This window comes from Camelina sativa, chromosome 3 (genome assembly GCF_000633955.1).
Source record: "Camelina sativa cultivar DH55 chromosome 3, Cs, whole genome shotgun sequence".
NCBI classification, from domain to species: Eukaryota; Viridiplantae; Streptophyta; class Magnoliopsida; order Brassicales; family Brassicaceae; genus Camelina; species Camelina sativa.
This window is the reverse complement of record NC_025687.1, coordinates 25610060-25636098: the sequence shown is the minus strand read 5'-3', so window position 1 is coordinate 25636098 and position 26039 is coordinate 25610060. Positions and strand designations below refer to the sequence as shown.

General features: G+C 35.3%; 4 protein-coding genes across 5 annotated transcripts in view; all 4 read left to right on the top strand.

Moving 5' to 3' along the window:
• The window catches only part of LOC104778104 (probable LRR receptor-like serine/threonine-protein kinase At1g51820), a 4544-nt gene extending 1373 nt beyond the window's left edge, over positions 1-3171 (top strand). The window contains exons 3-13 of the mRNA XM_010502471.2: positions 90-565; positions 658-802; positions 888-959; positions 1037-1108; positions 1175-1246; positions 1331-1506; positions 1600-1847; positions 1944-2070; positions 2144-2209; positions 2319-2508; positions 2591-3171. Coding sequence (XP_010500773.1) covers positions 90-565; positions 658-802; positions 888-959; positions 1037-1108; positions 1175-1246; positions 1331-1506; positions 1600-1847; positions 1944-2070; positions 2144-2209; positions 2319-2508; positions 2591-2999 — 2053 coding nt within the window. The 3' untranslated portion in view covers positions 3000-3171. The remainder of the gene's footprint in view (positions 1-89; positions 566-657; positions 803-887; positions 960-1036; positions 1109-1174; positions 1247-1330; positions 1507-1599; positions 1848-1943; positions 2071-2143; positions 2210-2318; positions 2509-2590) is intronic.
• LOC104778103 (probable LRR receptor-like serine/threonine-protein kinase At1g51820) lies at positions 3584-7852 on the top strand. 2 transcript variants are annotated; one of them, XM_010502470.2, is made up of 13 exons: positions 3584-3719; positions 3848-4373; positions 4693-5150; positions 5227-5386; positions 5502-5573; positions 5662-5733; positions 5820-5891; positions 5977-6158; positions 6275-6522; positions 6615-6741; positions 6839-6904; positions 6985-7174; positions 7263-7852. In XM_010502470.2, the coding sequence occupies exons 1-13, from the start codon at positions 3647-3649 to the stop codon at positions 7669-7671; spliced, it is 2655 nt and encodes an 884-aa protein (XP_010500772.2). In that variant the 5' UTR covers positions 3584-3646; the 3' UTR covers positions 7672-7852. The 2 variants fall into 2 exon arrangements, with proteins under 2 accessions (XP_010500772.2, XP_010500771.1); XM_010502469.2 differs by lacking the exons at positions 5502-5573; positions 5662-5733; positions 5820-5891; ... (4 more) ...; positions 6985-7174; positions 7263-7852 and having other exon boundaries at positions 4693-5155; positions 5242-5374.
• Positions 12466-16775, top strand: LOC104778101 (probable LRR receptor-like serine/threonine-protein kinase At1g51810). The gene is made up of 13 exons (XM_010502468.1): positions 12466-12549; positions 12808-13336; positions 13418-13893; positions 14003-14147; positions 14225-14296; positions 14382-14453; positions 14537-14608; positions 14701-14888; positions 14994-15238; positions 15498-15624; positions 15771-15836; positions 15928-16117; positions 16203-16775. The coding sequence occupies exons 1-13, from the start codon at positions 12471-12473 to the stop codon at positions 16609-16611; spliced, it is 2670 nt and encodes an 889-aa protein (XP_010500770.1). The 5' UTR covers positions 12466-12470; the 3' UTR covers positions 16612-16775.
• Positions 18407-21199, top strand: LOC104779308. Its single transcript, XM_010503666.1, has 3 exons — positions 18407-19255; positions 19319-19643; positions 19737-21199. The coding sequence occupies exons 1-3, from the start codon at positions 18407-18409 to the stop codon at positions 21197-21199; spliced, it is 2637 nt and encodes an 878-aa protein (XP_010501968.1).

Genomic DNA, 26039 nt, shown 5'->3' with positions numbered 1-26039 from the left:
TTTTTTTTTTTTTTTTTTTTTCGTTTGAAATTAACGATGGAAAGCCATATGTCAGATTAGTAATGTGATCTAATACAAGATTTTGACAGGTTCCCGGATGATGTCTATGACCGTAAATGGTACCCGCTCTTTCAGAACTCATGGACGCAAGTAACTACGAATCTCAATGTAAATATTAGCACTCGTTATGAACTACCAGAAGGTGTAATGACAACAGCCGCAACACCGCTAAACGCTAACGAGACCTTGAACATTACATGGACAATAGAGCCTCCTACTACACCATTTTACTCCTACATTCACTTTGCAGAGCTTCAATCTCTAAGGGCCAATGATACAAGAGAATTTAATGTGACGTTGGATGGAGATAATACATTTGGACCTTATAGTCCTAAACCGCTCAAAACTGAAACCGTACAGGACTTAACCCCCGAGCAATGTAGTGGAGGGGCATGTCTTTTGCAGCTCGTGAAGACGCTGCAATCAACTCTTCCGCCTTTACTTAATGCTATCGAGGCTTTCACTGTGATTGATTTTCCCCAAATGGAGACAAATGAAGATGAAGGTATGTCGCTTTTTACATCATTGGTCTTACCTACAAGTCTTTTGCGTTTTTTATGTTTTTATTCTTGATATCGTCAAGCTTTACAAACGCAGTTGCTGGTATCAAGAATGTTCAAAACACTTATGTATTGAATAGAATCAGTTGGCAAGGAGATCCATGTGTCCCCAAACAGTTTTTGTGGGATGGTCTAAATTGCAACAACTCCGATATTTCTACGCCACCAATAATTTCTTCCTTGTGAGAAGAATCATTCGATAATTTATATATATATATTTTTTAATCATATCAATTCAAGTACAATTCTCACACTTCATGTCTTCAGAGACTTATCTTCAAGTGGTTTAACTGGGGTCATTACACAAGGAATTCAAAATCTAACCAATCTTCAATACCTGTACGTATCTCTTCGGCTGACCAGACCTCATATTTGTTTCGCCTTTTGGAAGTGAATTATATTATTGTTAATGGCAGGGACTTGTCAGATAACAAATTAACTGGAGAAATACCTAAATTTCTAGCTGACATACAATCACTCTTGGATATGTAAGTTTCCTAAACTTTTTCTAAAACATGATTGCTTATGGTTTGACTCTTCATCTACTCCAACAGAAACTTAAGTGGTAATAATCTCACTGGCTCGGTTCCTCTCTCTCTTCTCCAGAAGAAAGGATTAAAACTAAAGTAAACAATTTTTTTTTTTGTTTTTCCGATTGTTATCAAGCAAATTTATATATTTGACATCTTTAACAACAACAAAATTTGCAGTGTTGAAGGCAACCCTCATCTTCTTTGCACAGATTTATGTGTTAGCAAAGGAGATGTACATAAGAAAAAGAGTATCACAGTGCCAATTATCGCATCAATTGCTTCAATAGCTGTTCTTATAGGTGCATTGGCAATATTTTTTGTTCTCAAAAAGAAAACGGGATCAAAAGTTGAAGGTATAATACCTTAGCTCAAGAGTAATATCACAACACACTTAAATATCAGACCAAGTTCTAAGCCTGACTACAATATTTTTTTCGGTAACTTAGGGCCACCAACATCATATGTACAAGCGTCAGATGGTAGATCCCCTAGATCAGCTAAACCAGCAATAGTGACGAAGAATAGAAGATTTACATACTCAGAAGTTATGATAATAACAAATAACTTCCAAAGAATCCTTGGGAAAGGAGGGTTTGGAATTGTTTATCATGGTTTTGTGAACGGCACAGAGCAAGTAGCTGTTAAGATACTCTCTCATTCTTCATCGCAAGGATATAAACAGTTTAAAGCTGAGGTAAAATCATACTTTCATCAGTATCTCAAACGAAATAATCAATGATCCAAATATTTTAAAGATTATATAACTTGTGATTACTGGCTTGGTATTTAGGTGGAACTTCTTCTTAGAGTTCATCATAAAAATTTGGTAGGCCTTGTTGGATACTGTGACGAAGGAGAGAACTTGGCTCTTATTTATGAATACATGGCCAACGGAGATTTAAAAGACCACATGTCAGGTAAGACAATCATGACTAACTGTTATTTATTAGTTCTATAGTTTTAACATTTATCTTTACATTTAAAATACAGGAACACGTAACCAGTTTATTTCAAATTGGGGAACTAGACTAAAAATAGTAGTTGAATCTGCCCAAGGTCGGTTTAGAGATTATCCCCCATTATTTGTTCTTATACTTGTTTGTTTATTTTATTTTTCATTTAGATAAACTATGCAATATTGCTAAAACCTAATGTTGTGGCATAGGACTTGAGTATTTGCATAATGGATGCAAACCACCAATGGTTCATAGAGACGTCAAAACAACAAATATATTGCTGAATGAAAAATTTGATGCCAAACTTGCTGATTTTGGGCTTTCGAGATCATTCCCAATCGAAGGTGAAACTCATGTGTCAACAGTTGTTGTTGGAACTCCTGGATATCTCGATCCTGAGTAAGTTACCTTTTAAGTGATTATCCATTTTCTTCAATGAAAAAGAAACTACGTAAAATTTATAATATGTTTTGCTTTCCAGATACTACAGAAAAAATTGGTTGACAGAAAAGAGTGATGTTTATAGTTTTGGGATCGTATTGTTAGAGATTATCACAAACCAACATGTGATCGACCATAGTCGTGAAAAGCCACATATAGCGGAATGGGTTGGGGAAATGCTTACAAAAGGAGACATAAGAAACATTATGGATCCAAGTCTAAATGGAGATTATGATTCCACTTCTGTTTGGAAAGCTGTTGAGCTAGCAATGTGTTGTCTTAATTCTTCTTCAGCTAGAAGACCCACCATGTCTCAAGTTGTTTTTGAATTAAATGAGTGTTTGACATGTGAAAATTCAAGGGGAGGAGCGATTCGAGACATTGACTCAACAAGTTCTTTAGACGTAAGCTTGACCTTTACTACCCAAGTGAGCCCAATAGCTCGGTAGTTCAAATGAAGAAATTTTCTGCGATATTACATAAGTTTTTGTTTAATCTGTTTCGCTTAAGTACTCAAATATGTTTCTAATGTACAACATCATTGGAGGTTTCATTGTGCATGCACAAATACTATGATGTATAACAGTACACAAAGAGATATAAGCTTTATGATCGATGACTTTTGACGGTGGAGCTTGCAATTGCGAAAACGTTATCCATCTAGAACGAAGAAGACACGATTAGACAGATCAACCAATGAAATGCCATACAAAGTCAAATTCAACGAAAAACGTCATTTATTTATTTATACACGTCTCCTTTCTAGATATTATTCCTCGTTCTGCGATGTCGACTACACCGAAATTATTTTTCGTTAACTTTCGTCAATGTATTGTGACCGGTCTAAAGTACATGAAAATGTTTTCGACCACTAATAACTCTTGTCATTGACATAAAAACAAAAGACACTTTGTCATTTTCTCAAAACTTGTTCTGTCGTATCATTTTCCATCGTGAAAAAATTTCTCAATTATTTTATTTATATGTATAACTGCCTTTGAGACTTTTGAGAAGTGGCTCATATAGTCATATGTACTCACATGCATAGCTTGATATCTTAAGAAAACGTTCTTTCTTTTGGAAAGTACGGAGAACAATGGAGAGATATTTTGTGTACGTTGTCACTTTTCTGTTGATACTTCATCTTGTACAAGCTCAAAATCAAACAGGTAAGCACTAATTTGTTGATCCAGTCTGTATATATATATATATATATATATATGCGTGTTTCTTATTTCTTAAACTGTTTCTTAGATGATACACTATTTTGCTTTTCATGTATTGTCTTAATTATTAGGTTTCATTAGTGTGGATTGTGGTTTATCCCCTCTTGCATCTCCTTACAATGCGCCAGAAACGGGTTTAACATATACATCAGACGCTGATTTAGTAAACAGTGGGAAAACCGGTAGAGTTGCCAAGGAATTCGAACCGCTCTACGATAGGCCGACCTTGATTATGAGATATTTTCCAGAGGGGGTACGAAACTGCTACAATCTAAACGTCACCCGCGACACCAACTATTTGATCAAGGCCACATTTGTATATGGAAATTACGATGGTCTTAACGTTGTGCCAAACTTTGACCTTTACTTGGGTCCAAATTTGTGGTCAACGGTGAGTAGCAATGACACTATAGAGGAGATCATCCATGTGACCAATTCCAACTCTTTACAGGTGTGTCTTGTTAACACGGGAATAAGTATACCTTTTATAAATATGTTGGAGCTACGGCCGCTGAAGAAAAATATGTACGTTACTCAAAGCGGTTCACTGAAATACTTATTCCGAGGGTATATTAGCAATTCAAGTACTCGTATAAGGTACATAAACTTTATGTTTCGATTGCTTGTTTGCATTCATGTTATCTAAATTTTATTTTCTCTATATATGTGTTCTAATGAAATTTTCTCTATACATACGTTGTAATTACGTTGCAAACGTGAAAGCAAAAACTGCCAAAAAAATAGATACTGGATTTTGTGTTTACATTTTATAATTTCTTAAAAATTATTTGAAAAAATAAATTATATTTCTTGAGGAGAACAAAACAATTTTCACATGTCAATATAGTTGTTGCGTTTGAAAAAATGGAAAGCCATATGTCAGATTAGTAATGTAATCTAATACATGATTGTGCAGGTTCCCGGAGGATGTCTATGACCGTAAATGGTACCCTCTCTTCGACAACTCATGGACACAACTAACTACGACTCTCAATGTAAACACTGGTATTACATATGAACTACCACAAGGTGTAATGGCAAAAGCCGCAACGCCCCTTGAGGCTAACGAGACCTTGAACATCACATGGACAATAGAGCCTCCTACACAGTATTACTCTTACGTACACTTTGCAGAGCTTCAGAATCTAAGGGCTAACGACACAAGGGAATTCAATGTAACACAGAACGGAATATATACTTTTGGACCTTTTAGTCCTCTACCGCTAAAAACCGCATCCATAGTCAACTCGATCCCACAGCAATGCGATGGAGGGGCATGCATTTTGCAGCTTGTGAAGACGCTGAAATCGACCCTTCCACCTATACTTAATGCTATCGAGGCTTTCAGCGTGATTGATTTACCACAAATGGAGATGACGGTATGTCGATTTTTTATACATTATTGACCTTATCTACAAATATCTGTGTTTTATGTTTTGATTCTTGATATCATCAAACTTTACAGTTGTTGGTATTAAGAATGTTCAAGATACTTACGGATTAACTAGAATCAGTTGGCAAGGAGATCCATGTGTCCCCAAACTGTTTTTGTGGGATGGTCTAAATTGCAACAGCTCTGATATTTCTACGTCACCAATAATCACTTCCTTGTGAGATAAACCGTTTAATACAATTAATAATATTTTTTTAATCACGTCAATCTTTAATCATGTCAATTTTCAAATTATTATCTCACACCTTTTTTTTTTTTTGTTTTTTCTCTAGAGACTTATCTTCAAGTGGATTAAGTGGGATCATCACGCAAGCCATTATGAATCTAATTCACTTGCAGAAACTGTAAGTATCTCCACGGCTGACGAAACCTCAAATGGTTTTTGCCTTCAGAAATGAATCATATTTGAAGGGTTCGTTCTTCTTTGGGCAGGGACTTGTCAGGTAACAACTTGACTGGAGATATACCTGCGTTTCTAGCTGACATAAAATCACTCTTGGTCATGTGAGTTTATAATGAGACACTTCAAATTATTCTTTCTTTTAGTTAACTTACTTAAAATAGTTTCGAATCATTGTCTACTCCAACAGAAACCTAAGTGGTAATAATCTCAGTGGCTCAGTTCCTCCCTCACTTCTTCAGAAGAAAGGAATGAAATTAAAGTAAACAATTTTTATTTATAACTTTTTAATTTTTATCACACCTATTGATGTAATTGATATCTTTAACAGCACTCACATTTTACAGTGTTAAAGGCAACCCTCATCTTGTTTGCACAGCTGGTTCATGTGTGAATAAAGGAGATGATGGACATAAGAAAAAGAGTGTCATAGTGCCAGTTATTGCATCAATTGTTTCAATAGCTGTTCTTATAGGTGCATTGGTTCTGTTTTTTATTCTTAAAAAGAAAAGGTCACCAAAAGTTGAAGGTACTTTATCAATAAGTTCAAATTTCCTTGCTTTCTTAATTCTTAATATCACAACACATACATAAATATCAAACTTAAGTACTAAGTATAACAACAGTTTTTGCTTGAAATCTTAGGGCCACCACCATCGTATATGCAAGCATCAGATGGTAGATCGCCTAGATCATCGGAACCGGCAATAGTGGCAAAAAATAGAAGGTTTACTTACTCACAGGTTGTGATAATGACAAATAACTTTCAAAGAATCCTTGGGAAAGGAGGGTTTGGATTTGTTTATCATGGTTTTGTGAACGGTACTGAACAAGTAGCTGTTAAGATACTCTCCCATTCATCATCTCAAGGATATAAACAATTCAAAGCTGAGGTAATAATCTCTCACCGTCATCACAAACATCAATAACTAAAATATTTCTAAAAACTAGCATAAACTTCTGAGTTATGGTTTTTGGTGTCTAGGTAGAACTTCTTCTAAGAGTTCATCACAAAAACTTGGTCGGTCTTGTTGGATACTGCGACGAAGGAGTGAACTTGGCTCTTATCTATGAATACATGGCGAATGGAGATCTAAAAGAACATATGTCAGGTATAAATCAAGTATGAATGAATTTTTCTTTTATTTTTTTTGTTCTGTGGAGGTAACATAAGAGTTGGGCACTAAAATATGTTCTTTTAACAACCAGGAACACGCAACCGGTTTATTTTGAATTGGGGAACTAGACTTAAAATAGTCCTTGAGTCTGCACAAGGTTTGTTTAGAGATTAACCCCATAATATTTTCCACTGTTTGTTTATTTGCTATTAATTAAAAATGATTGTTGTCGCTTAGGACTTGAGTATTTGCATAATGGATGCAAACCACCAATGGTTCATAGAGATGTCAAAACCACAAATATATTGTTGAATGAGCACTTCCAAGCCAAACTTTCTGATTTTGGGCTTTCAAGATCATTTCCGATAGAAGGTGAAACTCATGTGTCAACAGTTGTTGCCGGTACTCCTGGATATCTCGATCCTGAGTAAGTATACCGCTCATGAAATTCCTTTTTTTCTTTCTCTTAATGAGAAAGAAACTTCACAAATTTTGTCATAAATTTCGATTTGCAGATACTATAGGACAAATTGGTTGACAGAAAAGAGTGATGTTTATAGTTTTGGGATTGTATTGTTAGAGATCATCACAAACCAACCTGTGATCGACAAAATCCGTGTAAAGCCTCATATAGCAGAATGGGTAGGAGTAATGCTTACAAAAGGAGACATCAAAAGCATTATGGATCCTAGTCTTAATGAAGATTATGACTCTGCTTCTGTTTGGAAAGCTGTTGAACTAGCAATGGGTTGTCTAAATCCTAATTCTGTGAGAAGACCGACCATGTCCCAAGTTGTTGTTGAATTAAACGAGTGTCTGGCATCTGAAAATGCAAGGGGAGGAGCGAGTCGGGATATGGAATCAAAGAGTTCTATAGAATTGAGCTTGACCTTCGAAACCGAAGTGAGCCCAACGGCTCGGTAGATGAAGAATTATCCTGCAACAACACATGCATGGGTTTTTGTTTATCTATGTTACTTTTATAAATATATCCCAATATTTTATTATTATTCTATATCCCAAAATTTTAACATAGTTGTTTATCTATGTTACTTTTGTTTATCTATGTTACATTCACCGATAGACACATGCATGGGTTTTTGTTTCATCTATGTTACTTTTGGGAAAATAAAAATAATTAATTAAACTAGTCAAATATTATTCATAAAAAATTTAACATCTTTTATGACAAAAAAGTGTTCAAACACATTTAAAGTATTTCTCAACTTAATGAGATAAGACTTTTCCAAACATCAAAAGTCTATAAATCAGCAAAGACATACCCAAATGTAATAAAGAAGTATTTTGCAAGATATACTCCAAAGTATACTTAGATTGATACGAAATAATGATTATTGCATTAAGTTTTCTGTTTTTGATATTTTTTTCGCGTTTTGGGTCAAATGAAGCTGCATGTCATAAATATACTGTAGTTTTTCAAAACAACCTTTCTTTAAGTCATAGTGATCTACAAGTTCATTGCAAGTCCATAACCGACGATTTAGGTGATCATTTTGTTAAATTTCAAGGTCCTACATACAATTTTAGTTTTCATGATGGTGCTATCTTCACGAAGACGATATTCAAGTGTAACTTTGTATGGAATATCATAAATACAGCATATACAGGGGCTTCCATTTATAGGTGTGGCGCAGTGTACACATGGGATGCACAAGATGATGCTATTTACTTGTGAAAAAATGGTAAGGCGGAAGAACTCATGTATATAGGCTTGGGCATTTTACCCGGACCCGAATCCCGAACTCGAACCTGACCCGAAGTAGATGGTTCAGTTCGGGTTCGGGTATTATCCGAACCCGAATGCCCACCCGAAGTAACCCGAATTAAATGTAAAAATATGCATTTTAGAGGATTCGAACCTATGACCTTGAACATTTATGGATGCATTTTTAACCATTCTGCTATCTTAGTTTCTCTGTACTAAGATGAAATGTTAAATATTTATATATATATATATATATATATAAGTTTTTTAAAATTTATAAAAAAATAAAAATTAGTTTTTTTTTTTGTTCATGGATTGAATGAGTTCGGGTATACCCGAAAAACCCGAACCCGAACGGATAATACCCGAACCCGACCCGAAAGTATAAAAAACCCGAACGGGTTCTATATGCTTAAACCCGAAAACCCGAAAACCCGAACTTTCTTAATCGATTACTTGAAATACAAACTTTCTTTTGCTTTAACTATACTCGATCTATATAATTTCATAGTGTATCGTTTGGTCTCTGTGGATTCGACCCTAAGTGTTACGACGACACCATTAGATCGTGGTTGAGTGCACATTAGGTTTTATTTGACACTAGATCAAGATGCATTTTGCTCCATTTCTCTTTCAAAACACCTCATTTTGCTCCAAATGGTCCATAAACCTAAATATATAGAAAAGACCATAATAAACAAGTTCTCGACGAAAAATACTCAAGAAGTAATATCAAAACGATTATAAAAACCGTTAAAAATATCACTTAACATATACAACCCAACTTAACTTTTCTTTAGTTAGGATTGTGGTTGTAGTTTGTTTGGATGATTGATATTAAGTGTAACACCCGCAAACAATTTTCCATAGTTTTGGGATGGGTGTCGATCGACACCAAGGAAGGTGTCGGTTGACACCATTATTTTTTCAGTTCGGTCGACACCAAAGTGGAGACGGCGCGAGAACTTGGGGAGGATTCGGTCGACATCAGGTAGAGGTGTCAGTCGACACCAGGTAAAGGTGTCAGTCGACATTGCTAGGTTTTTAGAGTTGTCCGGTGGTCAGTGTCAATTAACATAACCAGGAGGGTTTCGGTCGACACCAACCCATTCAGCAGACGGCTGATACTTGCATTTCCTGGTTTAATTGTGTTGTTTATTGTTTGTTGAACATTAAATTCTCAATTGCTTGTGTGTATAGCCTAATAGATGGGAGGATTGCCTCATTGAGTATTTTTGATAATACTCATGCGTCTTAATTATTTTTTGTGATGCATGTAAAGGTAATGTGTGATCATGGAATCAAGACCATGAAGAAGAAGAAGATGTTCTAGTGGCTCGTTGATGTGTTGTCTGGCTTCTGTTAGGTTGCTAGAGTTGAGTCGTTAGAATGTTGCTAGGTTGCTGGTTTAATGTTTAATGACTTTATTGGATGACCTATTACTGTTATGTTGGATTGATTATTGATTTATTAGTTATTAGTCTTTCTAGTTAATGTTGTTATTGTATTTCTGTTGTTTTGTTTATTGGGGCTTAGGATGTTAGTAAGCATGGGATCACTAGTTTAACATTGTATTAAAAAAAGGGTCGGGTCATTTCATTAATCTTATATGGTTGTATGGTTATGTTCATGAGTATGTATTAAGCTAACATTATTCGGATTTTTTGATGCAGTTTATGTAAGACGAGAACCGGTTCCACTCCACCATTCTTTAATAAAAAAAAAAGGAAAAAGAGTTACTATGCTGAGAAAAGAGCAAGAATGAACTAAGTGGCCTTGGTCAAGTGGTAAAGGGAAGTAAGTCCTGACACTTAGGTTCTAGTATTATTGACCACTGAGTTCGAAAATTAACATGGTTTCCTCCGGGCTCAGGAGATTAGTTTTTGCAACTAGAAAGCGTTCAGAATCACTCATGAATTACTAAAAAAAAAGCAAAAAAGCAAAAATGAAACCGAAAAAGTCTTAATATTCTTAGTTATATATCAAAAGGTTCTAGGACATCTGTGATTTGTTTGGGGATTTGAATTAATTGGTTTGATCCGAGTTAAGAGAAAGTTATGTACCTAATTCTACCGAAAATCATCCATTGTTACACAAAATTTTCTAACTCTTGGTGTATTAGTAGATGACATGTCCCGGTTTCAAACATTCAGGTGACAACCAGAACCAGCAGTGAAGTTATAAATTATTAGCCACTGTTTTCCTTCTTGAGTTTTTTTCTTTTCAAATTGGTTTAAACAATAGAGTGCAAACAAATTCAAATCAACAAGTAGTTCAATTATAGAAGGATGTGACGCATACATGCGTATTCATTCTTTGAAAGAGTTTGGAGCATCGAAGCCTAGTGTCCACGTCTTGTGATAGATTTAGGTACTTAAACCTTCAGTCTTCCCAACATATTTAATTTGCCTAATTGCCAATTTCTTAAGTTAAGAGAAATGCTTGTGTATTTTTTTTTTCCTTTTTATCCCAAGTTGGAGTAATAATAAAGTACGGTTGAGAAACTCATCAAATCCAAATACATAAAGTCAAGTTAGTTTCCAACACGTACCGTTCCGGTTTGTTAATAAAATATCTTACCGTAGTTTTTTTTTTTGAATAACTAAGAATCTAGGTCGATGCATCCTCTCAAGACTGAACCATAATATTTTACATGGTCTCTTCTCAAGTGTCATTTGAACCGGTGATCTATACATTTATCCTCTTCACCTAGTTTTTTTTCCTATAAATTTGGATTTGCTTATATTTAGTTTGATTTTCCAACTTGTGAAGACTCTCTGTTTTATTTTCTTTTTGGACCAGCTTGAAAAGAAACTGACCGACCTAAAGCAGTTCACTTTTGTCCGGGTCGGTTTGATTTGATGTCGTATGGTTTGGTTTGGGGTTTATGCTCGCCCCTACTTTTCGGTTTATTAATTTTCATGCAAATTGTAACGTGTAAACTTCAACGTCTAAACTCTAAAGTAGACGTGACATTGAGTCAATGTTCTTGCCCTTATAGATATGAAATAATCTTCAAGCACTACTACTTCTTATTTGTCTAGTTATTTCAATAGTTAAACTTCTCACATCTTGCTCTGTGCTATCTGCCGGCATTAAAGTAGCTTAGTTTTCCTCACAAATTGTGTTTGACTGTTGTTTATTTTTTTTTTTGGACAATTTTTTTGGATTCACCCTAGTGGTGAACCTATCTAATTCACCCCCTATAAATTAAGGAAATAAATCTTAATTAAGTAAACAAAATCTTGTAGATCAATCAATTTTAAAATTGTTAATTCTAATATTATATTACAGTTTTAATTATCACATTTAAAACCTAACCATATTTTATAAACCCCAAGCAACATATAATTTTTTTTTTTGTAAAATCTAAACTCTAAATACTCTTTTATAAACTCAAACCGACATATAATTTTTTTTAATTGTAAAATCTAAATCATAAACACTCTTTTTATAAACCCAAACCGGCATATATTTTTGTTTAGTTGTAAAATCTAAACTCTAACCACTGTTTTGTAATTTCAAACCGACATATATTTTCGTTTAATTGCAAATCTAAACTCTAACAACTTTTTTGCAAACTCAAACCGATATAATTTTGTTTCATTATAAAATCTAAATCCTAACTATTTTTTATAAACCCAAACCAACATATAATTTTTAAAATTAGAAATTTAAACTCTAATACTTTTTATAAACCGAAACAGACATGAATTTGTTAATAAAAAATCTAAATAATTTGTTTCCTTAATTTGTTTTCTTTTTATTTATTTTTTAGATATGATATGACATGGAGCACATAATACAACAATATGCCATGTGGTCCATGTCATACATAAGAGGGGGTTTATGAGAGTTGGTGAACCCAAGATTTTTTTTTTTTTTTTTTAATGTCCATTTGAAAAGTGGCTCATATAATATCCTTGGATACATATTATAAAAGGCTCGCCAGTTTGTTATATCTTGAAATCTCGTTTTTCAAAAGTCGAGCAGAAAAATGGAGAGATGTTGTGGGTTCGTTGTACTTGTGATTTTCGTCTTTATACTACATCTTGTTCAAGCTGAGGATGAAAAAGGTATGGACATGTATATTTGTAACTCAATATAATCAACTACAATTTATCTTATAAATTGAAAGATACACATTTTACTAACCCTCATATCTCATATCTCAAATCTTATATAATATTTTTATTTAATTAATATTTTTTGAATTAATAATCTCTAAAATTACAAAAGATATCTAAAAACAATGTAAACTAAATCTGTGCGTAGCACGGAGTAACTACTAGTATATAAGATACTTATATATAATTATAAATGTCTTCTTGTAGGATTCATCAATTTAGATTGCGGTCTGTCCCCCAAAGAATCTCCTTACAAAGATTCCACGCTTGAATTAACATATACATCAGATGATGGTTATGTCCGAGGTGGGAAAACTAGTCAAATCGAGAAGGAACATACACTTGCCTTCTTTGAGTCATCTTTGAAACTGAGATACTTTCCAGAGGGAATCCGAAACTGCTACAATCTGAATGTCACACGGGGCATGAACTATCTAATTAGGGCTATTTTCGTATACGGAAACTACGATGGTCTTAACGTCGTCCCAAACTTTGATCTGTACCTTGGCCCAAATAAGTGGGCAACGGTGAAGGATGTTCTCTCATTTGAGGAGCTCATCCACGTTCCAAGATCCAACTCTTTACAGGTATGTCTTGTTAAGACAGGGAAAACAACACCAATGATAAATTCCTTGGAACTACGACCACTGAGAAACAATATGTATACTACTGAAAGGGGCTCGTTTAGGAACATGATTAGGTACTATTTTAGCACAACAGGTGGCTTGATAATGAGGTAAGGATAAAAACTCAATACTACTAAAAGTCTAATGCATGCTTTCATTTATTGATGTGTTCTAACACGAAATTTCGTTAGGCACCCAGAAGATGTCCATGATCGTATGTGGCTCAACAACTTCAAGGACGAGTGGGCGTTAATAAATACTGCTCTCAGTATAAATACTTCTACTGGTTACGATATCCCACAAGATGTGATGGCCAATGCTATCACTCCGAAGAAGGCTAGCAGCACAATGCTAAATTTTTCTTGGGAGTCGGGGGATCCTAGTGCAGAGATTTACCTCTACATGCACTTTGCGGAGCTTCAGCCTCAAACAGGCGATGATCAGAGACAATTTTTTATTTTCTTGAATGGAGAAATAATTAACGGACCTTACATTCCTACACATTTAAAAGTCAAAACTATATACGACACGACGCCAAGAAAATGTAAGGAAGGGAAATGTCTTTTGCAACTTAACGGAATGGGGGGTCCAATTCCGCCTATGATTAACGCTATGGAGATCTACACTTTGATAAATCACTCACAACTCGAAACTAATGAAGATGATGGTATGCCAAATTTTTAATTATAAATCCTTGTGTAAATATATATATATATATATATATATATATATATATATATGTTATCGTTGATATTTTCAAAATTCAAAATTGTTAGTTTTCGCCATCAAGAATATCCAATCTACTTATAGATTAAGTAAAATCAGCTGGGAAGGAGATCCGTGTGTCCCCAGCCAATTTTTATGGGATGGTCTCAAATGCAATAGCTTCGATAATTCTACTCCACCTATAGTCACGTTCTTGTAAGTATATGATTTAACCATATTTCTTTCATAATGTCTTGCACGTTTAACACATTTTGTGAATCTGTCGTTACTAGAAACCTGTCTTCAAGTGCATTGACTGGGATTATCACACCTAGCATTTTGAATCTAACCCATCTACAAGAACTGTACGTATCATGACCACAACTTAGTAGTAGCAATATCTTTGTTAACAAATTTACAAAAAAGAATTATTTGTTTCTCAACTGTCAGGGACTTGTCAAATAATAATTTGACTGGGGGTGTGCCGGAATTTCTAGCCGACATGAAATCACTCCTGGTCATGTGAGTTTTTATACGATACCATGAAAACATGAGTTCTTATATCAAAATTTGCATATGTTTAACGTATTTGTGTATTGTAATAGAAATTTAAGTAGGAACAATCTCAATGGTCCAGTTCCCAAAAAGCTAATACAGAAGAAAGGATTGAAGTTGAAGTAAGATCTCTCCTGTTATATTTCTTTGATGATTTTTATATCCACTTTGATCAAAACAATATCTTGAAAAACTAAATACTTGTAATCTAAAGTGTTGAAGGAAATCCAAATATTTTTTGCACAACTGGATCATGCGTAAACGGATCCAAAGAGGGTGGACATCGGAAAAACAACATTATATTATCCATTTCCGCATCACTTGCTTTAGTGGTTGTTCTCGTAGTTGTACCGATTCTATTTTGTGTTCTCATAAAAAAGAAAAAGCCATCAACTGATGAAGGTATTCGTCATAAATTCAACACTTGAAAGTTAGTACAACGTGTTTGTATATGAAACTTATATATATATATAGTACTTTCTCTGACATTTTGTCTCACAAATTTAGAGCCAACATCATGCATGCTAAACACGGGTGGTAGATCCTCTAGATCATCCGAACCGACAATAATGTCCAAAAATAAAAGGTTTACTTACTCTGAAGTTGTGAAGATGACAAAGAACTTCCAAAGAGTCCTTGGGAAAGGAGGGTTTGGAATCGTCTATTATGGTTCTGTGAATGATACCGAAGAAGTCGCTATTAAAATGCTCTCACATTCTTCGTCTCAAGGATATAAACAATTCAAAGCTGAGGTACTCTTCTCACAACTTTCAATAAAAAAAATTGAATAAAAATACTTATAAATCCTCATGTCAACTTTTGATTTGCGTTTCCAACTCAAAACCAACAAAGTATGAGTCCATTGAACCATGTCCCTTATATATTACTTAATTAAGTCATTTCCATCTTTCCAATGTGTGTTTTTTTCTTCAAATATCACTCTTTTATTATAATCATAAACCCAAGAAAATATCCTTTTCGAGATAAAAGACTTAGCATGATGTTTGATAGGTGGAACTTCTTCTCAGAGTTCATCACAAGAATTTGGTTGGTCTTGTTGGTTATTGTGATGAAGGAGAAAATTTGGCCCTCATTTACGAATACATGGCCAATGGAGACTTAGATGAGCATATGTCAGGTGATATATCAAAGTTGCCGGATATCAAACTATATTTATTTTGACAGATATATTAAACACTATTCATATTTTGATTGCGATATTCTAACTATTTAGCTATGCGTATTAGAATTTAAACTTCAGTTATTCCTTCACTAAATACACAGGAAAACGTGGTGGCTCATTTTTGAATTGGGCAGCTAGACTAAAAATAGTTGCGGACTCTGCACAAGGTTCGTCTAGTGTTCACATTTTTTTGCCTAGATTTATATGATTCAATTTATGGAATTTGTTTTCTTTTTAAATGACTTTTTTCTTGCATAGGGTTGGAGTACCTACATAATGGGTGTAAGCCACTTATGGTTCATAGAGATATCAAAACTACAAATATATTGTTGAATGAACATTTTCAGGCCAAACTTGCTGATTTTGGACTTTCGAGATCATTTCCGATCGAAGGCGAAACACATGTATCGACAGTTGTTGCTGGAACAATTGGGTACCTTGATCCCGAGTAAGTATCACCACTGAATTATCACAATGTATTAAGCATATTCTTTTCTTTCTATAAGGATCATGTTAAGTAAAATTGTTTACAGATATTACCGGACAAATTGGTTGACAGAAAAGAGTGATGTCTACAGTTTTGGGATTGTAATATTAGAGATAGTTACAAATCAACCAGTGATTGACCAAAACCGTGAAAAGCGACACATAGCAGAATGGGTGGGAAAAATGCTTACGAAAGGGGACATCAAGAGTATTACAGATCCAAGCCTCCATGGAGATTACGACTCCGGTTCAGTATGGAAAGCTGTCGAACTAGCAATGTCATGTCTGAATCCTTCTTCAGTAAATAGACCAACAATGACTCAAGTTGTTTTCGAATTAAACGAGTGTTTGGCATCAGAAAACTTGAGGGGAGGACATAGTCCGGAGATGAATTCGCAGAGTTCTATAGAAGTGAGCATGACATTTGACACTGAAGCCAATCCAACGGCTCGGTAGAGCTAGTGAAGAATTCTCTGTTGTATCAAGTTGACTTTTGTTTACCCATTATTATTTTACAAAACCATATGAAAGTTTGTGTATCCACAAAAATTCACCGAATTTGTTTGTAATCTATGAACTTCTGACTGTCATTGACAGTTGTGAGTTTATTTTTCTTCATGTTCCATAAATAAGTTACTTTCCAAATCTGGCCTTGATGTATTGTGTTTTTGGTGTCTTTTGTCCTTTATTTAATATTTGTTTTGAGTCATATGTCGCATCTTTGTCCGTATTTTGTGTCTTTTTGGTCTTTTCTTGAGTTGTGATTAGGTATGGAGATGTGCTAGATTTGGAGTCTTTTGGTTGGATTCGAGCTTAATTGGAATAAAGAAGCAGGAAGTGACTTTTGGATATCTTTAAGTTGAATTGAAGCATGAAGTTTGGAAAAGTCTAAAGAAGTCTAGTAAAGTCTGTAGCCAAGTTTGTTGAAGTCTGGAGAGGTCTGGTGAAGTCTGTAGACAAGTCTGGAGAAGTCTGGTGAACTTTGAAGACAAGTCTGGTGAAGTTTGAAGTCTGCAGACAAGTTTGGTGAAGTCTGGTGAAATTTATACACAAGTCTATTGAAGTCTGTTTTGACTACAATCCAGACACTTATTTCCTTTTTCTAAACTTTTCTATTCTCATTTTTTATTTTATATATTTTATTTTAATAAGGGTATAAATACCCCCAAAACCTAATTAGCAAGGGGGGATGCCTATTCTATTTTTCTATTTCTTTCTGCTACCTGAGACTTTTTGTAAGCCGCTCTTTCGGGATTCTAGAGATCCATCCTCATTGACAATTTGGAGAAGATTTTTAGACCCTTTCTTATTATTTCTGCAATTTAATCATGTTTTCTTTATCTATGATTTTTGTTTTCTCTTTTCCTATGTGTGAGTAGTCACCTAATTGGGTTTTAGGGTTCTAAGTAGGGGATCAAATGATTTAATGGTTTAATTGTTGCTTGGGAATTCTAATTTCTTTGTGGTTCTTTGATTCATATGCTCTTACTGCTAGAATAGGACTGATCACCTTGTTCTAGATTCTAGGTCTTTCTACGCATCACAAGTGTTCGATAGAATGCCTGAACCAATATGAATTGAGCAATATTTCTCTAACCTGCGAAAGTTGATGTTAGGGGATATTGTGAACTTAGTGAACTTGTTTGATAATGCAAATTTGCTTAGGAGATTACAAATGAAAGTTTAGTAATTGAGTAGTCAACTTTAGTGATTAATACCTTGAAAGAGGGTTAGTCAAATCTTGTGTTCATGTTCTAGACCGGTTCTTAACTATTGAATTCCTTGTTTCATTTCCCCATTGGTCATTGATCTCTGAAATACCCTATAGCGCAATGTTTTAATCCCATAAGTTAAATCGTTTTCTTTATTGCATTTTTATTCACAATTTCTGAAACCAAACAAACAAACTTTTCGTTCGCTTTAGCTATTTACAAGTCTCGCAAATCTTTAGTGTACCATTGGTCCTTGTGGATTCGACCCCGCATATACTGCCTTGCGGTTAAGTGTATCGGGTAAATACTCGAGCAATCAAGTTGGCGTCGTTGCCGGGGACCAATTGCGTTACCTAGAGATTTAGGATTAGGTTATAGTCTATAGTATTTTTATTTACAGCTGGTAACCAAAGCTTTTTCTGTCTTTTTGGTGTTTTCAGGTGTATAACCCGCAGTGCAGGCTCTTCACACCTAGAAAATATCACGAAGACTTGGGAAAGTTTGAGAGAGAGAATAGGAGAAAGAAAAGACTTGCTGAAATGGCTGATGGTCTAGCTGGTCGAAATGTGGATGATGAACATCATGAAGATGAAAATCATGGAGAGTTTGAGGATCCTCCTCTTGCTGGGAACGTTAATCCTCCTGCTGGTGGAGATGCTGCCCGTGCAGCTGCTCAAAGAGAAGCTGTGCGCCGCGAAGCTGCCCGTTTAGCTGCTTTTAATCAAAGATCGGCAAATGTTCGACAGACTTTGAGGGAACATGATGCTCCCAACGCTGAGATGTACCGCGGAGGTGTCCAATATCCTCCAATCGCCAGAAATGATTTTGAGATCAAACCGGCACTGTTGGGTTTAGTGAAGCAAAATCAGTTTCATGGTCTACCGTCAGAGAACCCAGTTTATCATTTGGAGTACTTTGAGGATATATGTGGCACAACGCGAATGAATGGGGTACCTGATGATGCTGTCAAATGCAGGTTGTTCTCATTTTCTCTGAGTGATAAAGCTCAGCGCTGGTTTAAGTCGTTAAATGGAGATACCATTCGAACATGGGATGAGTATAAAGCTGCGTTCTTGGGACAGTATTTTACTCAAGCAAGGACTACTCTTCTTAGGAATAAGATTTCAGGCTTCCAGCAGCATGCTACTGTGTCATTCCATGAGGCTTGGGAAAGGTTCAAAGACTATAAGAGAGAATGTCCTCACCATGGATTCACACCAGAATCACTCATCAACACGTTCTACAGAGGGGTTGATGAGAGGTATAAGATGGCCCTGGATACAGCTAGTAATGGGGACTTCATGACAAAAACAGAAGGAGAAGCTGAGATTTTGATTGAGAACCTAGCTGCTAGCAACAATAACCATTGTGTTGACTATGATAGGACAGTGAGAAGTAGTGGAGGAGGAGAATCAAAATAGATTGCTGAGTTGACTTCAAAAGTGGAGCAGCTTTTGAGAAGAGATCAGAGGAGTTTGAATTTCTGTGATGATACTGGTGATGGTAAGGTTTATCACAAAGGTGCTGGGGATGGTTTTGAGGAACTACAAGCTGAGCTGAATTACGTGAACCAAGGATATCAGAACAATGGTTTCAACCAGGGCTACAGGAATCACCCCAACCTCTCTTACCAGAGCACTAATGTTGTGAACCCACAAGATCAAGTATATCCACCGCAACAGTCTCAACAAAAGCAGTTTATACCAGGGCAAGGAAACTACAATAAGCCATTTGTGCCTCAGGAGAAAGGACAGGGAAATGGATATGGTCAAGGAGGTTTTCAGCAAAAACCTTAGTTTAACAACTTCCGGGGAAGTTACCAAGCACCAGTTCAAGTTCCTGTGAGCAACACTTCTACGTCTTCTTCAGGGGATAATGAAATGAAGTTGATGATGCAGCAGATTCTTGAAGGTCAGGTGAATAATGCTGCTGAAATCAATGTTAAGGTGGACAACATGTATCGTGATCTCAATGGGAAGTTCACAACACTATCTTCACATGTTAAAACTCTTGAGAACCAAGTAGCTCAGATTTCTTCCTCCTCTATGCGACCATCAGGTGTTTTACCAGGGAAAAGTGAACCCAAAAATAAAGAGCATTGTTATGCTGTTATGATTCAAGAAGAACCTGCAGAAGTTGCTGAAAGAGGTCTACAAGAAGCTGCAAATGAAAGTATTATTTCAGAGATGGAAGTTCTTGTTGTTGATGTTGCTGTAGATGATGAGATTGCAGGAGATGATGAGCCACCATACGTTGCACCACCACCATATGTTCCTAAGCTCCCATTTTCAGGTCGTATAATGGAAGCTAAAATGCAAGCTAAAAAGGTGAAAGCTCACTTTGATGATGTTATGAAAGAGTTTCACATCAAACTCCCATTCCTAGAGTCAATTAAGAATACAAAAACATACAAGAAATGTTTGAAGGATGTCTTGTCTTACAAGAAGAGCATTGAAGAAGGGGTCATGATGATTTCAACTAGGAAGGCATATGTGCATTTTGAGAAGCAGGAAAAACATCAAAGGAACAAGGAGAAAACTCTTGCAATGGCACACTTGAAAGAGGAGGTAGAGATGGTTAGTTCTGAGTGCAATGCCATCATCCCGATTGAGATTCCTAAGAAGGTTGGGGATCCAGGGAGTTTTGTACTACCTTGCCAAATTGGGAGATTCATGTTTGAGAGATGCTTATGTGACTTGGGAGCTAGTGTCAATTTGATGCCGCTTTATGTGTCAGAGCGTTTGGGAATCACCAATTTCAAACCATCAAGGATCTCCTTAGTGCTTGCTGATCGTTTTGTGCGATCTCCAGTTGGGTTGGTGGAGGATGTGCATGTTAGAGTTGGGAACTTCTACATCCCAACTGACTTCACAGTTTTGGAGCTTGATAAAGAACCACATGATCCTCTCATTCTTGGTCGCCCATTTTTACATACCATTGGGGCTATGATTGATGTTAAAAAGCAGCAAATTCACTTACAGATTGGTGACCATACTCAGGAGTTTGACATGCAAAGGTTGCTGAAAAAACCTACTATTGGAGGACAAGCCTTTTCAATTGAAACCATAGATGATCCTAGGGATAAGTATGTGAAGACATGCATTGGTTGGAGTGAGGTCAAAGAAGTCTTGGATGGAGACCTTCAAATTCCAATAAAAAAGCTTAGTGCTCCATGCAAGATTAAGCCCAAAAGGATTAAGGAAAATCCTCATGTAACCTTAATACCAATGAAGTGTGTTGGAGATACATTAGAGTATAAGGTGCAGGGAACCTCAAAACCTTTTTCCAAAGCTATGAGTATTCTAACATCAGAGTTGAAAGGAAAAGGTTAAAAAGCTGTGAAAGGGATTATGAGTAGAGTTTTGAAGCTGAAGATGAATGACTGGAGACCTTGTTTTGGAGCACGTCCTCATGCTCACACCCATTAGTTCACAAGAATCCGGTCAAGCTAACGACATAAAACAAGCGCTTTGTGGGAGGTAACCCACCAGGTATTTTTCTCTCTTACTAATTATTTTTCTTTTCTATTTCCTTTGAGTCTGTTTGACCTCTTTTCTTGGATTTTTTTTTTTGTTTTTTTCACACCGAGATGGTGTAAAGCAAGTCTAGGGGAAGGTGTCATATGTCTACTAATCTTGTTTGCTTTGGTTGTTTTTCCTTTGTTGCTTTGTTTTAAGTCAGTCGATTTGTTTTATCGTCAAAAGTCAAAAGTGTGTTTTATTGAGTCAAAATGCTGGTTGAGAATTATGAGCTTTTCTTAGGGAATTGCACCATGTTTGATTCATTGCCTTGGGACCATTTAGCATAGTTTAAGGATGACTTGGAAGTTTAGAAAAAAATCATGACTTGATCACTTCAATAATTCTTGTCGCATCGAAATTTTGATGATTTGAGCTTGGCCTTACTTATTTGGACTTAATATGGACTTATTATATCTCACTTAGGGGGTTGAGAATCATGTAATGGATCATACATTCAGAGTTTACTTTACACCATTTTTACCACTCATTGTAAACTCTGAATGGCTAGACTCATTTTTAGTCTAGTACCACACCTTTACCCCTATCCTTGTTTCATACCACTCACATTCTTTGGTCATCATCGTCATGTGCATTCATGTGCAAAAACTACAGAGTATACAGACCGACATAGCTTTCCTCTAGTTAGGATTGTCATTGTAGTTTGTTTGGGTGACTGATATTGAGTTCTTGTGGCCGTGTGGTTATGTTCATAAGCATGTGTTGAGTTTCCATGATTTAGTTCTTTTGATGTAATTTTGTGAGACGAGAACCGGTTCCACTCCCCCATATAAAAAAAAAAGAAAAAAAAACAAAAAAAAACTGAGAAAGAAAAGAAAATGAATAAAATTGGAAAGGAGTAAAAAAAAATGGAACCGGAAAAGTCAGAGTACTCTTATTTGTTTATCAAAAGCATCTAGAATAATGATGATTTGTTTGGGGTTTTACGTTGGTTGGTTTGATCCAAGTAGAGGGAAGCTGTGTACCTCCCAATTGGTATGTGTCTCACTGTGATTTTGCATAATGACATGCATCCTTTCTCGTTGTTGGATACCTTTAAACACTTGAGCCACCCATAAATTCCCTAATAACCTAGACCATAGCGTGTTCGATATCCCCTTCGTGAGAGTGCACGCATTTACTAATGAATGTTAAAAGGTCAAGTTATCTGACTCTAAACTCTTTGTGTACTTGGGATTTAATGAAGTTGATATGGTCATGGCGAAGTACGATTTGATATGAGCTTTGTGATAGTGGTTTGCAGGCAATTGTTTGAGAGCATGATCCCAGAAGAATATGAGATTTCTCGCGTTTTCAAACCTCTTTCCTTGACAAAGGTTTTTGCTTTGCTTGAGAACAAGCAAAGATCCAAGTCGGGGGAGTTGATGTATTGTGTTTTTGGTGTCTTTTGTCCTTCATTTAATATTTGTTTTAAGTCATTTGTCGCATCTTTGTCCGTCTTTTGTGTCTTTTTGGTCTTTTCTTGAGTTGTGATTAGGTGTGGAGACAATGTGCTAGATTTGGAGTCTTTTGGTTGGATTCGAGCTTAATTGGAATAAAGAAGCAGGAAGTGACTTTTGGATATCTTTAAGTTGAACTGAAGCATGAAGTTTGGACAAGTCTAAAGAAGTCTAGTAAAGTCTGTAGCCAAGTTTGTTGAAGTCTGGAGAGGTCTGGTGAAGTCTGTAGACAAGTCTGGAGAAGTCTGGTGAAGTTTGTAGACAAGTCTGGTGAAGTTTGAAGTCTGCAGACAAGTCTGGTGAAATTTATTCACAAGCCTATTGAAGTATGGTGAAGTCTGTTTTGATTACAATCCAGACACTTATTTCCTTTTTCTAAACTTTTATATTCTCATTTTTGATTTTATATATTTTATTTTAATAAGGGTATAAATACCCCCAAAACCTAATTAGCAAGGGGGGGATGCTTATTCTATTTTTCTATTTCTTTCTGCAACCTGAGACTTTTTGTAAGCCGCTCTTTTGGGATTCTAGAGATCCATCCTCATTGACAATTTGGAGAAGATTTTTAAACCCTTTCTTATTATTTCTACAATTTAATCATGTTTTCTTTATCTATGATTTTTGTTTTCTCTTTTGTTATGTGTGAGTAGTCACCTAATTGGGTTTTAGGGTTCTAAGTAGGGGATCAAATGATTTAATGGTTTAATTGTTGCTTGGGAATTCTAATTTCTTTGATTCATATGATCTTAATGCTAGAATAGGACTGATCACCTTGTTCTAGATTCTAGGTCTTTTTACGCATCACAAGTGTTCGATAGAATGTCTGAACCAATATGAATTGAGCAATATTTCTCTAACCTGCGAAAGTTGATGTTAGGGGATATTGTGAACTTAGTGAACTTGTTTGATAATGCAAATTTGATTAGGAGATTACAAATGAAAGTTTAGTAATTGAGTAGTCAACTTTAGTGATTAATACCTTGAAAGAGGGTTAGTCAAATCTTGTGTTCATGTTCTAGAACGGTTCTTAACTATTGAATTCCTTGTTTCATTTTCCCATTGGTCATTGATCTCTGAAATATCCTATAGCTCAATGTTTTAATCCCATAAGTTAAATCGTTTTATTTATTGCATATTATTTACAATTTCTGAAACCAAACAAACAAACTTTTCGTTCGCTTTAGCTATTTACAAGTCTCGCAAATCTTTAGTGTACCATTGGTCCTTGTGGATTCGACCCCGCATATACTGCCTTGCGGTTAAGTGTATAGGGTAAATACTCGAACAATCAGGCCTAAAAGCTTCAAACGGAATAACTTGAGCTTTGACTTTCCAAATTTATTTATTTTTTTGCCAAGAAAATCTTTGAACCAAAACCATTAATATCTACTTAGAAAAATCTGATATTCTGTTGTTGGTTTTACAGTATTGTTGTAGCGTTAGCTTAGGACTTCAGTACTTGCATTATGGATGCAAACCCAAAAGGTTCATAGAGATGTCAAAACCACAAAAGGTTCATAGTACATTATCTTATATATGTAAGCAACAAAGGTGAGAACCAGTTGTCCCCCTGCTCCTTCTCACCATATATTTACATAGAGATTTCTAAATGAAAATGTTTTATACTGTTATGAAATTTGTTAATTTTATATTACACCTGATTAGGGACCAGTAATTATTTTACCATGTTCATTAATTTATAGAGAGGTAGAGTATTTTATTGTTTTGGTTTGATCATTAAAAGACTTATTTTTCCGTTTGGCTTCACTACTGATAACCTTTGTTCAATTTAGTTTGGTTTGGTTTAGTTAATGGAGATGCCCACCTTAGTTTCGGGTTTACTTCAATCCTGGAAGCAATTACAACGTGTAGGCGTAGATATACATACGTGAGGGCTTTACGAAGAAGAAGTAGCTGGAACAGAATTATTCAGTGAAGTCAATGGTCATCTTCGAACACAACTACTTTGTGTCATCTTTTAAGATTAATTTTCTCCCATCTTGCTCTTTGCCTATATCTGGTTGCAGCATGAAAATTATTATATTTAGTAACCAATCAATGAATTAATTTGTTTTTAAATGCCCAATTGAGAAGTGGCTCATATAATATCCTTTATATCCATTGATTTGATATCATAAAGTGAAGTCTCATCTCAGTTTGTTAAATGTCGAAATCTCCTTTTGGAAAGTCAAATAGAAAAAATGGAGAGATATTGTGTAATCTTTGTCCTTATACTACATCTTGTTCAAGCTCAGGATCCAATAGGTACTTAACCCATTTAATGTTTATATTCTATATATATGTTCATTACACAGATATATGTCTTGATTTTCTAATTTTTCTAAATTGATTTTGTCAATTTACCATATTTTACTTATTGCTTTTAGTGCAATTTTGTAGGGACTAAAATTTTAAATAAGCAAAATTAAAAGGATAGAACCCAAAATGTACCTCAAAAATGTATATATAGATTGGATTTTCAGTTTAGGAAATTTATTAATATTAATATAATTATGGAGATTGTAAACTTTTGTTATAGAAAATCTGTGGTATATCGTTTAAATTTGAGAGATTCTAGCATCCATAAAAATAGTTTTGAAGATTTAATGGGTTAATACTTTGATGGGTAGAATTGTTTTTGGAAAAATCAGAATGTATAGATGTTGTTAAGATTTTATGGCAATAAATATAACAAATGTTGATCAATTTAAGAAAGTTTAGTATTTGAGTTTCTCTGCAATGTTATTTATGGAATTTCTTTAGGGGTTAATATTATAAAGAAAAAATTAAATAATTAAAACATAAAGGGCATAAACCAAAATGTACTTCAAAAATGTTAATATAGATTTATTTGGTCTCGTAAATGTATTATTATAGGTAGGGATGTCAAACGGGCATGCCCGCGACCGCACGGACCGACCGCGACAGTCTTGCTTTTCTTCTGATCTGCTGCGGACAGGTTCGCCACGGGCGGCGGGCAACATATCACAGCCCATGCCCGCTTGGCTAAGCCTTGCGGACTAATGGGCATGCCTGCGGGCGTTGAGAATCATACTAACGAGCTTTACTTTCTTTTTGTTCTGCTTTGTTGACAGGTTCCGAGTTTGGTTCAAATCTTGTAATGGATTTGATTTATTTCTTCATGATTTCTTGTTATGTTCATAAGGTGGAAGTGGAAATGAAGATGAAAG

Bases quoted from the DNA above. Each gene is read 5' to 3' on its own strand.
- LOC104778103 (XM_010502470.2), top strand. From the start codon at position 3,647: ATGGAGAGATATTTTGTGTACGTTGTCACTTTTCTGTTGATACTTCAT. The intron at 6,742-6,838 runs GTATAAATCAAG...TTTAACAACCAG, and splicing joins TCTAAAAGAACATATGTCAG to GAACACGCAACCGGTTTATT. The intron at 6,905-6,984 runs GTTTGTTTAGAG...GTTGTCGCTTAG, and splicing joins AGTCCTTGAGTCTGCACAAG to GACTTGAGTATTTGCATAAT.
- LOC104778101 (XM_010502468.1), top strand. From the start codon at position 12,471: ATGGAGAGATGTTGTGGGTTCGTTGTACTTGTGATTTTCGTCTTTATA. The intron at 14,297-14,381 runs GTACGTATCATG...CTCAACTGTCAG, and splicing joins CTAACCCATCTACAAGAACT to GGACTTGTCAAATAATAATT. The intron at 16,118-16,202 runs GTAAGTATCACC...AATTGTTTACAG, and splicing joins ATTGGGTACCTTGATCCCGA to ATATTACCGGACAAATTGGT.
- LOC104779308 (XM_010503666.1), top strand. From the start codon at position 18,407: ATGGCTGATGGTCTAGCTGGTCGAAATGTGGATGATGAACATCATGAA. The intron at 19,256-19,318 runs GTGAGAAGTAGT...AAAGTGGAGCAG, and splicing joins GTGTTGACTATGATAGGACA to CTTTTGAGAAGAGATCAGAG. The intron at 19,644-19,736 runs GTTTTCAGCAAA...CGTCTTCTTCAG, and splicing joins AAATGGATATGGTCAAGGAG to GGGATAATGAAATGAAGTTG.